General features: G+C 41.5%; 1 protein-coding gene across 8 annotated transcripts in view; it reads right to left on the reverse strand.

The window, feature by feature from the left end:
- ADGRG6 (adhesion G protein-coupled receptor G6) overlaps window positions 1-16,374 on the reverse strand; it is a 112,830-nt gene extending 96,456 nt beyond the window's left edge. For 6 of the 8 annotated variants that reach the window (XM_056343391.1, XM_056343390.1, XM_056343397.1 and 3 more), the window contains exons 1-2: window positions 15,746-16,374; window positions 9,585-9,685 (exon numbers count right to left, since the gene is read on the reverse strand). In XM_056343391.1, the coding sequence (XP_056199366.1) occupies window positions 9,585-9,685; window positions 15,746-16,359 (715 nt within the window). In that variant the 5' untranslated portion in view covers window positions 16,360-16,374. Of the gene's footprint in view, window positions 1-9,584; window positions 9,686-14,888; window positions 14,913-15,220; window positions 15,511-15,745 lie in introns of those variants that run through there. The other 2 variants (XM_056343395.1, XM_056343396.1) reach the window with 2 other exon arrangements.
- Window positions 16,375-16,733: the final 359 nt, after the last annotated feature.

A 16,733-nucleotide genomic window follows, 5' to 3' on the forward strand; every position in this document is an offset into this window, starting at 1 on the left:
ACTGGACTCTTCTCAGCTACATTTCTGGCATCAGATGCATTCCATTGCTATGATGCGCTATTCAGAAAAGATTTATGCAGCCAAGCACAAGAAAATAGGCAATTTTTTTCCCAAGATCTTGAGTTCAACTATTGATGATGTAATTAAATTGCCAGAATATCAATTCTGATATGCTATAAACAATGCAGAACAACTTCAGATACTTTGTTGAGGGTAGTAGTCAAAGGAGTCAGTAACTACAGGAGTTGCCCGAAAGAGAATACTTGTATGGCATACATTGACACTTTTGATAAGGAGGGGGAAGAAAATGATCAAAAACTAAAGACAACTGACTAAGCCAAACATATTATTTGCAGGTAACTTCTAAGTTACTGGTGTTTGGCAGGTGATTTAGAAATCACTCATTTGGTATTACCCACACATGAAAAATATGCACAGATTTTATTAGGAGGAGGGAGTGTATATATAGAGATGTTTGCCTTTTTAATCCTCAGTACTGTCTCCTGATTGCCACGTGCCACCAGACGGAGGAATTCATCATTGTACCAGTGCTACTTCTCCTATTTTGACCCTTCTCAGAATGCAGGGTTAGATGCAATTCACTTGTAAAGCACTGAAATAATCACTTAACAGAAGAGTAATTCCCCATATGCAGAGACAGAAAGTGGGAAGCTCCAACTGGTGGCATTGCTGCTATACAAAGTTTTTGCCACTTCCAATGGCAAAACTTGAGCGGAAGCACACCCAATCCAAAATAAGATCAAATTACAGCACATCATGGAAACAACATGCTGCCAAAATCTGACAGGTCAAAGAAAAAAACCCTACATTTTTATAAACTAGTTACATCATCAAATGTAACCAGAGCAGCTGGTACAGACAGAACATTTGATGTACCATGCTTACCCATGCAAGGGAGGGGGCTCAATGTTTTTATTGTTGCACTTCCTTTAAATACTTTTATCAGCCAAACAATATGTTGGTTTTTAAAAGTCATAGATTCTAACTCATTGTATGAATGATGTCTTTGTTTGACATCAGCATTTTGCTTTTATTTCTTTATGTGTATTACAGATATGATTTGTTGAAATACAGCAATTCTCTAAACCAAAGTTAAAATCCAAGATAAGCTGAACACCATTTGAGCGATTTGTTTTTTTAAAACATTGGATTGGTGGACATCCACACAGCATGAAACCTCTGAGTTATTGGTGTATTTTTAATGACTCAGCAGACAAGCTGATTTCAGGATTCTTCATATGCTTCCAGTTCTTCCAGTTTCTGTAAAGTGAGTATGGTATATGACTAACATTACTTTGGAATTGGAAAACATTTAGACACAGATTTAGAAGAAAAAACAGTGAAATATTTAAAATTTAAACCTGCTTATAAACCTTTCCTGTAAATTCAAGACAACGAGAAACAAACACTTCCCCTCACTGCTCACAAAACAAAAATCACAGAGGACTGGGCCACTTGTACAATTGCCTCTGTAATAACTTTGACCATGAGGTCTTTCTCCACCTAAAAAGCAAGTTCCAATAAAAAAATGCCTTCAGCTTCATAGTATGGATTTGTTACTGCACAGCTCTTAATCAAAAGAGGTGTGAAAAGCCAGTGCATGCACAAAACAAACTCTGTCCAAGATACGGAGTTGCAGTTTTCTGTCTGACATCCGTCAAGAAGCATATTCATGACTGAAAAAGCTGGAATTGGAAACACTCCGTTTGCATTGTATCCTTTCAAAAATTATGTTAGCTGTGTGATGATCTTTTCATGGATCTACCCTGTGTTCTGCAAGAACTAACTCTTATGGATATTTAGCCCTGAAAAAAGCAGTTGTTTTACAGTGTACTGGAAGACAGTTGGACTGCTTTGGGAATATCCAGAAAAAAATTGGTTTCAAGAATGGTAACTAATGTTCTGTCAGTCTTCAATTGAGCAAAATATTCTCCAGCATACACCTTCTCAGTTTACAACAACGTTCAAAAAGTCCTCTGAAAATATGCCAAGCTGCACTTCTATAGAATATTAAGTATCTTACATCTTGACTGATACATCTGTAGTTTTGGAATATTAAGCAATCATCTGAGCTACCACTGTGGTGGCCTCTCTTGTCAAAAGTGACTATTTGCTGCACTGGAATTTGGACAACATAGTAAATAACTGAAAAGATGTTTGGAAATTCCCAAAGGGGAAATTCACAGAATGGGAATTGGTGAGCATGTCTGGGGGCTGAAATCTTGGGGACAATTAGCAACATTGTTTCCAATTAACAAATTGAAAACACTCCACATACTGCTGATGTGAAGCTGCTGGTGTCTCAGACCATAGGGTAAAAACGGCAACATGAAAGATGAGAAAAAAGGAGTACAAGTTCATAGCGGTACCAAAAAATTATGACTGGAGTTGGGCTTGGAGTGGAAAGTGGCTTGATCCTTCAAGGAAGGCAAATAAAATGAACTAATGTGAACGATACCTGGAGGCCAGGCTACATAAGCAGAACTCTTAACTATAAATTATGCACTTAATTTTCCCATACTGCAGCAAGAGTTAGAGCTTAGTCTGTCATTTACAGGAACTAAGATGACCAGCAAGCACTGAACCCAGACAAAACAAGAGATGTTTCTGGAAGCCCTCCCTTCCCCTGATATGAATGCCGATATTATATTTAGGGCAGGAAAAGTAGTTTTTGTTCAATGCATCACAGTAAGGGATGTACCTCTCTGATGTAAGTTATCACTATTACACTAATATTAGTTAACTCTGTAGAAAATGTTTACAGTCTATAGCTGAAATACTTTATTTTCCTCTCATGGGAAAGATATTTTTCTCTTCTATGATGAAAGGAAGGACTTCTGAAACAGTACACGTGAATTACTTAGAGGTATTTCTATACACAATCTTAAGAAATGTAATTTTCCAGATGGGTCTTCTTATTTCTTAGTACCTTAATAAATTCTAGCTAAAATTAATTCCCTTGATTTTCTTCAAATTCTTAAAAAATAAAAGTTTGTTTGTTTGTTTTTCATTTTAGTATTTTCCATACATAATATATGGGTAAGTTTATCTATCTCAGACATCTTTGGGCTGTGGTTGTAATAAAAGTACACATTTTAACATTTCAATTATCAGTGATAACTGACACCTTGATCTAGTGAACACTGCATGTTACACCTTGTGCAAATCACTTAAGCAATCCCATTAAGTAAACAAATCCAATGCTCCGGCAAAACAATCAGGGACACAGCAATATGCATCCATAATATGCAAGATTATATGATTAATTGAGAAATGCTGACTTCACAATGGTAATCACTCACTTCTAAAAGGTCCACTGGTATATAAAATCATCCACTTTAATTACTCTATTAATTGTAATACATAGTAAAATGCATGTCATATGACTGCTAGACTTATATGTAAAGTACTTCTATCTGGAAAACTTCTATTCCTAGTTAAGGAATAACTTCATGATGTAACATTTCTCACATTTCTAATCCACAAGAGAAAAAACGTGACATTCTCAAAGACTTCAGTCTTTTAATAAGACAGAAACATACTTTAGAATGTTCATTCATTTCATTGGGAGCAACTGACAAATACATAAAGACTTAATTTCTTTACACAATAATCTCTACCAGAGACAGCCTTTTGTAAAGCACAGTTCAGCTGGCCACAAGTTATTTTGGGACTATTATTAGATATACCACTGAGCTAGACATTTTTATTGTCCATTGTCATAGACAATATTGACAAACTGACAAATTGTCATTTGGCTATGTTTTTAATATTTTACAGTGAACAGAAACAATGAGGCAAAGAAAATTGTAAATGGATTCTAAAATCTACAGGTCATAAAGATAGGATCTTCAGTGAAACATATATTCTTTAGAAAAAAAGGTACATTACTTAGCCTATCTTCTACTAGAAGAATGCAGCAACCCTGTAAGATGGGGTCCTAGTCAGCTTTTGAATTTCTGTGATGTTTGACCATATTCCATTTGGGTTTGGCTACAAGTGCATATTAGAGGGGGTATGTGGAGATATCACTGTGCTTTTAAGGCAATATTATTATGGTTAATGCAATGAGGTCCAAACACTTTAGGGAAAACAATTACCAGCACCATCAAAAAACTACAGCTAAAAAAGTAAACAGAGGTAATGAGAGGCAGCTTCCTGTGAAATTAATTCCAACTGTGATTTACTTTGACATTAATGAACTGTCGACTAAGGGAAATGCAAGAAAGCCAACCAGTAACATTTTGTCTGCTAGATTTATATGAACAGAAATTCTAAACACATGCCTCAAGCCAACAGAAATTTAGATATTAAACAGAACATAAATGATTGCTTTTGATTTGTTTTGCTTACGCTATGTTAAAACAGAAAAGAAGACTGACAGAGAAAGGTGGAAGAATAAAAATACTTACTTTGGAGCTATTTATTATATATCCAGATTCCTTGTGACTAATCTCTTAATTACACATGATGTATGTATGTCTATGTAAAGAAAGAGACTGCCAAACCGAATACTTTTTTTTTACCAAACTTTTTAGGTTTTCTAAATTCTTCCGTAACTTTCAGAAACGCGAATATCCATGCCTAAGTCAGGGGCAACACTCACAGTCACATTGACCCTGCCCAGCAATATATGCACGCCCATTCCCACCCTGGGGATGCCATGGGAGAAGTTTCATAAAGTGCCAGTAGTAATGTTATAAAATCATCCCCTGCCTCCCTGCCATACGCAAGGATTGTGCTGGCTGGCTGACTGGGCTGTTGTCTTGGCACTTTGGTTCTTGCTGTGCACATGCTAAGAGAGAGGAAGATAAGGGAACGTGCTGACAGCAATTTCATCATTCATGTGGTGATAGGATATTTGGCCCTTGCCTGTGGTATGCAGTTTCAGGTCTCTGGTGAAAAAACACACTTCCTGACTCGGGCCGTTCCAGATAAAACCCAACCCATTTTCACAGATGGCAATGTGATTCTTGCTGCTAGTGCTGGTGGCATGAGCAATACTTCCCACCATACTCCCTTCCTATCTCGCATTAGGCTCCTGGGCCAGCACGGTGACTCTGAAACTCTGCCATAAACAAAGGGAGGACTTTAATCCCTCCTTTATCTTCATAGTTCCAATTGAGGAGCATGATGGGCAGAGATGACCCCATACTGGAGACCATTACCAGCCATGTGGGTGAAGGAACTGCTTTCAGATTTATTCTTTTTACTCAACCTCTCTTTTTTGGTGAATTAAAAACTGCACAAGTTTTTGCTTTGAATCCTCACTAAATGAAATGCAGATTTCAAGGACTGTAATTGAATTGAAACCTACTCTTTGGGGAGCTCCTGGGGATTCATTAAAGCCCTTTGAGGACATGGAAAAGTGGCTACAGACACCAATGCACTTTACTGATGGATGAACAAAAGGACAAATGCTCACTCTGGCATTAGTTACAGTCATAGTAATTCTGTGATAACAGCAGTATGGGGCATAATGCAGAAATCGTGTAATAAGAATTGTTGACATACTCATGGCTTTATTAAAATAAATATTTTCCACATCTTGAATAAAACTCAATATAGTTGCATGGTAGTCATAAAATGGCTATTGACTTTTGGGTAATTATGTATCTATTGATGACAGAAAGTAAAAACTTTTACAAGGATGTTGCAATCTCCCCAAAATGTGCAAGTGTTCAAAAACCTGAAGTTCAGTACTGGCAAGAGACTTGAAAACAACATTGGAAAGTAATTATGCAAACTGGAATGTGCTTTCAAGGTCAATAAAAAAACTCCAGTTCTGCTTCTGGGTTATCACAGAAAGCACAGGCAAAACCAAGAGACAGTACAATATTGAAATATTAGACATTTTGCTATGAGAGCAGAAAAGCCAAAAAGCAAGGGGAGACTAAACTGAACATTTTTTGTGAGGTTACACACACCTGAAGCTGCCAGTTTTTACTTCCCATATTGAACTGCTGCTTCCATATGTCAGGTGAAAATGAGGCCATTGCAACAGGACAACCACCAACACAATTTTGTAGGCACAGCAAAAGCGCTGTCATATTCTGAGAAGTGCAAGTTCCAATGGATGTCCTCATTTCCCAGATTTTGAGCCAAACCAGATTCTATATGGCAAAGATTAGGGAAGCACTACAGAAATTAGGGAAGTCTGGAAATCACCTAATGTATTTCTCAGCCCCAAGGAAGGGCTATAGATTTAAACCATTTCTGGCAGATATTACTAAACATTCCTAAGGACTGAGATTCCCCAGTCTTCCATGGCAATCTATTCCACTGCTATCTATACCTTTTGATGAGATGCCCTCTCCTCATCTATCTCGCTGTAATTTAAGCCCATTCTTTTTGCCCTTTCAGCTGTCCAGAAAGATCCGTCTATCTGTTCCCACTGCAGCTATCTCTTTAAATATTCTCAGTTCTTATGCATTCCCCCTTCTGCCTACTCTAGACCAAAAAAATCTCAGTTCCTTCTGCCTGCCCCCATTAGTTATGTTTTCCAGAACTCTATTCACTCTTTTTGTTCTCTTTTAGGCCCTCTGAAACGAATTATGTACATACAAATGGAAAGTTAAGAATGTCTGAATCTCAGATAAAAGCAGATTTAACTACTTCTGTTTAAAACACCATGATTGTAACATCTCAGCTTCTATACAGTCCCTCCACTGGAAGATAGGCAAACTGTTTACAATAGAGGCAAGACATACCATTCATCATTATAGACAGGGAGACTGAGGCACAATTAAATGACTCACACAAAGCCATCAGGGACACCTACCACAGACAGGAATGGAAACCTGCCAAGTTGCTTACTGAGCTGCTCTGTAACGTCACCCCATGTCACAAGGCATGACCTGAAGCCAGTAAGCCAGAACAGTTACAGCTGCTGAGATTTTAACTAAAGTATGTTCTACAATTTCATAATTTTTTTTTTAATAATTTATTTCCGTCTTTCTGTTTTAAGTGTCAGACTCCATCCACTGATTCCTCTGAGGTATCAGGCCTATACTTTGGGATTACACTCCACTGCTGCATCTGTTCATTAGTACTTAACTGATCAATTTGTGGCTGAATATCCTCTTCACAGACCATCCTGCCCCTGTTCTAAGTTTTCCGCTGTGTAATCCTTCTCCTAAACTTTGTTTCTGAAAGCAGGCCAAGTCTCGCAGTTCATCTCAAGTTAAACTATAACATTATCACTTTTGCATTTTTTCCATGTCACAGCATGACTGACATTTTTATCCTTATGAATAGCCCTGTAAATAATCCATAAAACCTGTACCTGATGATCTTAATCCCTTGCTTATATGTGACCTCCTCTAGGCAAAGCTTAATAAGCCCCAATAGCTTTCTAAGCTTACAGCTCACTAGTGAAGCTGGATGAATGTCAGGTTTTATGATATTTCTACTGTAACTTCAGCAAAGCTTAAGCTGCCAGAGATTATGGATGCCATATGAATCCACAGCCAAAGGGACCAACACCTTTCAAGAACAGACAATAAAAAAATGCAGGAGCAGCAGTGTTTCTCACCTTGTCTGCCTTGCTCAGTTAAAAACTAACAGATGAAAAGACTCCATTTTTGCAGTATAACCTATGCTTTTACATCAACATAAAAAGACACATAAATCCTAAGGGTCTACAGGCAAGTGCTGCCAAATGACAGGTTGCTGTAAAGGTAAATGCCTCATTTTCATTTCATTTGGTATTAACAGCAGACTATCTGTGATCTCTTTCACTGTTGAACAGCAAACATTTGTCTATTGAACCTGGGTGTTTCCAGCATACCTTATTTACCTACTCATCATTCAGGAAGATAGGGAAATGTCTTTTCCATTTACTGAAAGTTTTGAAGATTGCAAATCTTTTCCAGTCAAAACAAGAAAGAAAAAGACCCCAGGGGCATGTACTTGAGATGTAAAGACCCAGGTTCAGGTCTCTGCTCTGATTTCCATCAGAGACCTGGTTCTGAGCCTCCACATGCCAAACCCGTGCCTGAGAAAAGAGCTCCACCAGTAACTATAACAGAGGAGACTGAATTAGCTGAACACTTTGGCTGCTTTTACCAATGCAATGGCACCAACCACTTCATTGGTGAAGTAGTTAGTCAGGGGCATATATGATTTTGTAAAAGTGTATCTTGGAGTTTGGCATAGGGCTTTTGATCCATCTACTTGTTCAGTACCAGCACAGGTAGCAATGATATGCTGAGATTACCTGAATGCACTGGTGAGCTTGTAGTTGGCTTTCTCTGTCCTCACAGCATACTGGCTAAGACCCTCCGGCTCATGGGACTTACCCTTGCTGTGTCACCTGCATTTTCAATAACTAAACTTTTATCAAAAGGAATTAGCAAAGACTAATGGTCTTCGGGTCTTACTGTTCTAGTCATTCCATAACAGCCTCCAGCAGCTGTAAATTAGAGCAGGTTTTGCTGATTACTTTATGGTGAGGCTGGCAGCTGCATGGCCCAGTACCACATACAGCCCAGCAACACAAGGACACAAAGGTCACCACCGAATGGAGCCATGGGTGAGAGCTGGGACCTAAGAACATTTCTGGCTACACAATTTAATGGAAATGGAAAGCACCTATTAAAGTGACATAGAGCTGGAAACTGCTACCACACAGCTACTGCATCGCTTTTTCCCTAAATAAAAAGTGCGGGTTTAAAAACAAAGCAAAACCCAACCCCCTGCACTTTTTATTTAAAGAAAAAAACAATATCAAAGAAGTCAGAAACTCTTTCTATATATAAACCATCCTTTTTCCAATGGCAAGTCTGTAACAGCAACACTACCCATTTGATATGGAATTAGCTAAGCACTACAAGCTGCTCCAAAATTTTCATATGCTCCAGAATAAACTCCAGAGGTTTTTTCCAGTAAAGCAGCTGGAGCTCCTAAAATACTTTGCACTCTAGTGGTTAGGAAAAGACATTTAGTAAATGAAATCTCTCATTCACATGTTTAAAGAAAACAGTCAGAATATGTTACATTACTCTGTACTCAAGTGTCACTACAGACCAAGATGATTTTAAGTTTAAACTGATTGTTCTTTACAGTGTATGATTATCTTATGCACGTATAGCTTGCTGAGGAATGTTTCTATTATTTGAATCATAAAAGTGTTTAAAAATAATAAGCATACTACAGTTATTTTACAGCTTTGAACTAGAGTGAAAGGTTACTGAATACACAATCTACAGGCACAAACAGTACTGTGGAAAATGGAAGAACTACATGATTACTCACAGTATTCCAACCAGAAGAAATTCAAAAGAGAGGTAGGTATTAATGAGGTAAAAGCAAAGGAATGATAAAATGAAAGAATTCAAAGGAAAAAAAATCAATAACAGCAAAATTATAAAAAACAACAAAAAGAAAATTCAGCAGTAGCAGGAAATAGGACCCAACCTATCACAGCTAATGATTATAACACATCACTTTCCTCAAAATATTATATTGTACATAATTCAGTCATACGTAAGCGTAGTCCTTTGTAATCAAAACTTTGGCTCCTAGACCATTTATTTAAGTGGGAAGATTATACGCTGACTTACCTGCTTGTTGCATGAATATAATATATATGGTAAACAAGCAGAGACAGTGCTGCAGCTTCCATTTCCAGTGATAGCACCACATTTCACTTACATGAGACATCCTGTAGAAAAAAAGCAAGCAAGAATTCAGCAAGCTTTACAAGTCAAGAAAGTGAGAAAATACTCTTGTTACTCAAACTAGTAACTACCAGTAAATAAAGTAGCACTTGAAAATTATGGATGGCCCTAGTGTTACTTAAACAGGGACAGAAGTCTCTATGCTTGCTGAAAAGGGTCAGAAATGATGCTGTCTGGTTCTTAGTGGACAACAAAGTGGAAGACTGGTCAGGGCTGGGCTTCTAAGCAGATAGGTGTGGGTGGTGTTTCAGTAAAAGAAACAGCCCATATGTTGACAGTCTGAAAGAGTTTTTTTGGAGGCTGCAAAGTTTTACTTTACCTATTTACATAATTTACATATACAAATACATCTATGCTGTTCAAATATATGTATATATAAAATACATAGATATTTGTTATTAACTATATGAAGATGGTAGGTGAGAATTTGCCTCTGCCCTTAACCAGCCTTTCCATATTTTTCACTGCTAATATTTTGATGGCTACAAACTTTCTGCTGACAACTTTAATGAAAATCCTGAAACTTTCCTTGCCAAAATCTAGGGGCTCACCTGTGCTGTCAGTGAAGTCAGGGACATCTTTATTATTTAATAAACCCAATGCAATTATATAAAAATATTTACCAGTTATAGCTTGAAGTTAAAGTTTCCTTTGCCTTGAAGCACACAGGACATTTAATGGCTAAACCAAAATGTTTCCTCCATAGTGGGCAGAAGAGGAAGCAAGAAGGACTCTTAATAAATTTGGTCAGACTTTTAACCATGTATCCAAAATGAATGGTGCTCCATTACATTCCGGTATCATTTCATTCAACAAGTTAGCAACAAGCAAAAGCAAGCAACAAGTAATGAAACACAACATGAATTATTTTGACCAACTTCTACTCCTCTTATGTGGCCATGGTCACTGGCTTTTGTTTGGTAAGGTATTATCTGCTTACACTGGGAGAAAACATCTAGCAGAATCCCCAAAATATTTCACAAGTCTATTCCCACCAACAGTATGTGAAAAAGAACCACAAATGAATAGTCACGAAGAAACACTGATGAACACAAATGTCTTGCAGGTTAGTGCATATTAAATACAGAAAAAAGAAAGGCATTTGGAATGGCCACCAGTATGATTTATCAAGATGAAAATGCGAAAGAGGTAAGTGAAAGAAAGTACAGAGGTCATGCTCAGTGGCAAGAAAAATTAATTTTCTTAAACTTGGGAAAATAATCTTCCTTCTGCTCCCCACGCATTGCTGTGAACTTGCCAGTGAAACCTGGGAGCAAATGTAAATTCTTTCCCAGTATCAGCTCCTGTTTCTTCCCAAAGTGGAATTCTGTAATGTAGACAAGCCAAACTTAATGCAGCAAGATAAACCATTGTAAAGGAACAACAAATGTTTCAGTTTTAAAAGTAGTAGTTCATCAAACCACTCCTGTGGATTAGATGCCAATGGGCCCAGGTGAATGGCACTTCAATAGACTGCTGAAATCAGCTAGGTTTCCTTTCAGTGCAGTGTTACATAGCACAAGTGTCTGACTACAAAAGAAGTCCAGTTCTTTATAGCTAGTTGTATCAAATTAGGAATCTGAAACTGATTTATTTTTCTGAGATATTGTAAAGTCAAACTTAACAAGTGTTGAAGACAAGCACAAAATACTCTGGGCTCTGAAATACAAGAATCTCTTTGATGATGCCAGACATGCAAAATAACCAGATTATCAAACAATAGAATTATTGTCCTTCAACTTAATGACCCAAAAATACCTATTACAGTCTCAGACAACAGAATGCTGAGGTTTAGGAACAGTTACTGTTCAATGTATATAATTCATAAATCCACAGTATCCTTAATCTTACTTTAGAAAAAGGACTTTGAACAGAAGCCCTTTAGTCCTTTTAAAGACATTAAAATGGTTATATGCAAACACATGCAGCATGCATATATAATCACAGAGTAGTAAGATGGAAATGCTGAGGATAACAGCATGACATACCAGAGATATGGAAGAATGTTGCTGTTTCTACAGAAGAGTTTGCAGCTACTGGTAAAATACATGCCAGCCTGCTGCATGATCTACCAATGCAAACCTATAGAAGTGGTTGCATTACTGGTTTTTGTTTGTTGGTTACTTTTGAGCAAGCAGAGTTACAGTTACCAGACTAGGAAACAGTCACAAACAATTGTTTAGTAATTCAGAAGAAATCTGTGTTGGTTTTCATTGTATTGGTACATTTTCTATGTGTTACGGCAATCACCACTTCTGATGTCTCTGTGAACTCAGCTGGAGTTTTTGCTTATTGAATAGCTGGATAATCCAAGACACAACTTTTGAGATACTTAAGGAAAAACAACATGACAACTTTCTGCTGCCTAAGTCTGGAGTGAGTCTACCCAGTCACACTGCCTTTAGTGCCCTTCTTAAAGAATCTGAGATTCTGCATTAGTCTGAGAACACTATTTTATTTGGCCAGTTTCTATTTGTTAATGTTTACTTGCATTGTGATAACACTTACAAGCCAGTATTCCACAGTGTTAGTTTACTGTTTGATTCCTCATCCTCACTCTTGTAAAAAGCATGTCAAGAAAGATTTAAAAAACATGGATAATCAACAACAGAGCAAAGCATAAATAAGTGCAAGCAACAAAGCAGAAAGGAGTAATTACAAAGACTTCTTTTCCCTGGGAAAAAAGGCTAGATAATTCTACAATTTTTTAAAAAATAAAAATTAAAATAAAAAAATACAATAATAAAAATCAATTATCCACCAAAATAAATAGGTAAAAAATAGCAAACCTGTCTACGCCACTTATATTCCCTACTGCTGAAGGAAAAAAGAACTTTCTTTACACCACATCATGTCACTTGACAAGAAAAAGAGGTTTATCAAATCCAAATAAGAATGACCACAAAAGAAGCATGCTACCAAAAGACTCCACTAATGCAGGCACCATGAGACAGACCTGGTTTTTTTGGAGAGGACTTTTAAAGATCTATGTTAAAAAGCATAACCTCTAGCTGAGTGCTATAAATGAGTGAGGAAATCAGTTATTCACATGTTTTTGAGATCTTGCATAGACAAAAAGCTACAATTCAGAAACCTGACTGCTCACAGCCTTACACCATGAGGTGTGTCACACCCCTGTTCACACAAGCAGTTATCAGGGGTAGAAGTCAGCTAACACATTGCCAACAAAAAGTCTTCTTCCATAACAAAATCCATCCCTGATACTTTTGTAATATGACATCCCAATTGGCAGACAGTTACAAAAAGGAGCCAGAGCAGCTGTTAAATACTTCCCAGGCATCAAAAAAACTACTTAGTTGCAGATATTATTCACCTGTTAATACCCACTATGATTATATTTATTATAAGGTTCATTTTCTTGATTACTAGTGTTAGTAACAGCTAGAACTGAATCCAAACAGCATGAATAATTCAATAGAAAAATTGGCAAACAATTCTGGACTGGTTTATTTCTTGTCAAGGGATGATACAGTCCCCTGCTACAACAGCACTGACTTGACGGCCCAGGAGACCCTTTTGGTCTTGTGCTGCTATTTTAAATAGTACTAAAAGGATGTGTTCTGTCATTTAATATTCATCAATAGCTCAGAGAATGGATATCAGCACAGCAATGTGCTAAAATACACGAAGAGTTTAAGTAAGCAAAGCAGTCCATAAAAAAGAGCTCAGAATATATATGGATTATTTCAGTCTTTAACCCTGGATACATTAGAATTGCTGAACACTGTTCATACTGGGTTTTCCTCTCTATTTTGTTTCAATTTAAATGAAAAAGCCCTGTTCTGTCCCCAGCTGGTAACATGCTGGTAGCTCTGAATAAATAATTGTAGATTGTCAAACACAGAACCAAAACAACATTTTATTGAATATACTTGGGGACTATTAGGACACCTAAGCTAGGAGTACATCCATTACAGTTGGACATACTCTTATCCCTCCTAACATTTTTTTTTTCTTTTAAGAGCAGAAAAATTAGAAAGTGACCTTCTCTGGAGTATGATAGAAGAACTACTAATTTTTCTACGGACTTGCATTATTCCATTGTAGGCACTGTGCGACATGACCAGCTATGCACTCTAGCTACCAATTCAATATAGTCCAGTCCACAGCTACTTTCATTTCCTATAACATAGGGAGACAATGAGCTTATTCACAATTCATTCCAGAAGAGCAAAATTTAGTAATTTATCTAAACCATAAATGGATCGTAACTTGTCATAGAGCAAGATGAAATTAGTGGGAGTCTTGTTACATCTAACCACTGAACCTTCTACTCTCTACATGCCAGCAGCCAGACATTATCACCTTTTAGGGAGCGCACAACTCTGCAAGAAGATATACACAGAATGTGAATAATCCTGGAGCATTTGTATACTGTATGGTCTCAAAACATGCAATACATATTTGAATACACCATCTTCCTTGTTCAAAGCCTCGGCAAAGTTCCCTGGAGTAGGATGTGAATTCTGCCTTAGGCAGTCTGACATGACTTTCTTTGGTCTTTGACATGTCTAAAGTTATTAAGGAAAAATGTTGCTGACGCTTTGAAATTAAAAGAAAATTAACATCAATTTCACATTTTTTTCTCATGGAAGTTGTAAACAAAAAGATTTTAAGCTTAATCACTCTTAAGTGGAACTACAACAAGTGAAAGGTGATTACCACTCACAGTTCAGTCCCTGCAGGCTAACAGAGGAGTCGATTTTAACTTTGAAACCCTTGTTTTCAACTCTAGTACTCGAATGTCTTGAAAGATTAATTATGCAATACCACTTAAAACTTTCATTTGGTTAAGCATAACATGTTCCTAATTATTCTTACAGTCGACGTTGAAAACTCCCTCACACTCACAGAAAGAGATGAAAAAACCCAGGACACGGCCTTTTAATTTAAACAGTGCCAGCTCTATCAGATCTGTCTGAGTCCCTTGGCTTTCCATTCAAAATGAACTTTTCCGAGTTGGAGGCAACCTAATCTGCCGGTTGTTTGCAGCTCGGTAGCAGTGCAACACTAGCTCTTTAGGAACTCTTTCTCATCTCAGCCTTAACTTCACCGTGCACTGTTAGAAACCCCCACCCCTCGCCCCTTCCCCTGACTGCCTTCGGTCCAGCCACAGGTCCCCCTGGCTGCCAACGCCTAACCCCAAACCTTAGTACCTTGCCTTACCTTCGGTGAAAGCCTGTCAGTGAAGGCAAAACATCGGGGAAGGTGCCCAGAGGCCACGGCAGCGGCCCGCCCGGGGCCAGGCGGCGTGTGTACGGACGGTAGGGAAGGAGGACGCGGAGCCACCGACCCGCCCGCGGAGCCACCGACCCGCCCGCGGAGCCACCGACCCGCCCGCGGCGCCCCCGCCGCCTCTGGCCCCTGGACGGCGGCGGAGCCCCGCGCTGCCTCCTCCTCTCCGTGCGCTGCGGCGAGGAGCGGTGGGGCTGGGAAGGTTTTATGGAGCCCGCCCGGCCCTCCCTCTCCCTTTTTCCCTACTTGTGCTGGCACCGCACCTGGAGGGCTGGGAATGGTGCCTGTGCTGGACGGGGCTCCTCGACGTGCGCGACCACGGCCCCGAGGCCGGGCCGGGCGGGTGCCGAGGCACCGGCGTTCACAGCGGGCGGCGAGCGGGGCCAAGAGTTTCGCTCCTTGGCTCCCTGCGCCGGGAAACTCACCAGAGCGGCTCTAAGGACGGGATTACGGTGCTCTGGGAACGGCCGCGGCCGCCCGGGCCCCGCTGGGGAGCCGCCGGCGGACCCGAAGCCCGGCCGGGGCAGAGCGCTGCCTGCCCTGCCCTGCCCTGCGAGCGCCCGACGTGAGACTCTCTCGTTTCCCCATTCCTTCAGCCCTACCCACCTGCGCGGCTCAAACCTGACATTACACACCAGCTACTACGGGGGCGGAGGGTGGGGGGGAAGCCCTGCTCATAGGCCGGGGTTCCGTGCCCCACGAAGGAGCCCGCGGGGGATATCGCGGTCCCCGAGCGCCGCGGACGGCAAGCCGCAGCCCTCGCCCCGGAGCCCGGAGAGGAGACTTACATGGTGGCATTACGGGGCGGCTCTGCTCCGGGGCTCAGCGACCATCCTCCCCCGCTGCCGCTCGCGCTGCCTCTGGCCCGCTCCCTCGCGGGCTCCTCGCAAAGGTCATCGCTGCTCGCCCACCTCTTCCACGCCCGCCCCCGCACACGCCGCCCGCAGCGGCCGGGACCGCGCCGATCCGCTCCTCCTCCGCCGCGGTGCCCCCCCCGCGCCGGGACGCGCCTCTCTCGGCACAAGTCGGGCAAACTTCGGTGCCGAGGGAGCCCGCCCCCGCGGAGGGCAGCGGCCGCCCCGCCCGCACATCCCCGCGCCGGGGCCTCAGGTGGCGGCGGCGGCTCCGGCTCGGCCCCCGGGTGGCCCGGCCCCCACCCGCCGCGCGGGGGGCAGGACCGGACCCGCCGAGGAGCCGCCGCCGCCGGGGGGCCCCGCTCCTCCGCCCGGGCCCCGCTCCCGGGGAGAGGGGTGGCTACCGGGACCCCGCCGCCAGCGACCCCCGGCGGGGGGCGCCACGGGCGGCACCACACGCCACCCTTCCCGCGGTCGCGGTCACGGCCACGCAGCGCCCCGGCCCACCGATAAGGGGCTGGCCTTGGGCTGCGCGGTCCCAGGCACATTTACACCCCTCCAGGAAACAGCAGCCACGGGGCCGCAGCCACCCACAACGGGCGCGGGCCCCCTCCCAGGAGATGCCACATGGAGGGCACTACCCTTGGCGGTCACGGCCTGCTGGGCACGCCGCCCCTCGCAGCATCCCGGTGGCAGCGGGTCCCCGGGGGCAAGCAGACACCGCACACCCCGGCCCAGCCCGGTGCACAGCAGGGTGGGCACGCCACACCTCCGGGAAACACCCCCCCACCGTGTCCCAGAGCTGCTGACACAGACCCCTGGGCACTGACAGTGCGTGGATTGTCTCCGGGGTACAGACCACACTGCACTTTGGATAGGAGGCAGGTGGAGGTTACACATCTCTGACCCATTTTCTGATGCA

This window comes from Falco biarmicus, chromosome 6 (assembly GCF_023638135.1).
Source record: "Falco biarmicus isolate bFalBia1 chromosome 6, bFalBia1.pri, whole genome shotgun sequence".
Classification (NCBI taxonomy): domain Eukaryota; kingdom Metazoa; phylum Chordata; class Aves; order Falconiformes; family Falconidae; genus Falco; species Falco biarmicus.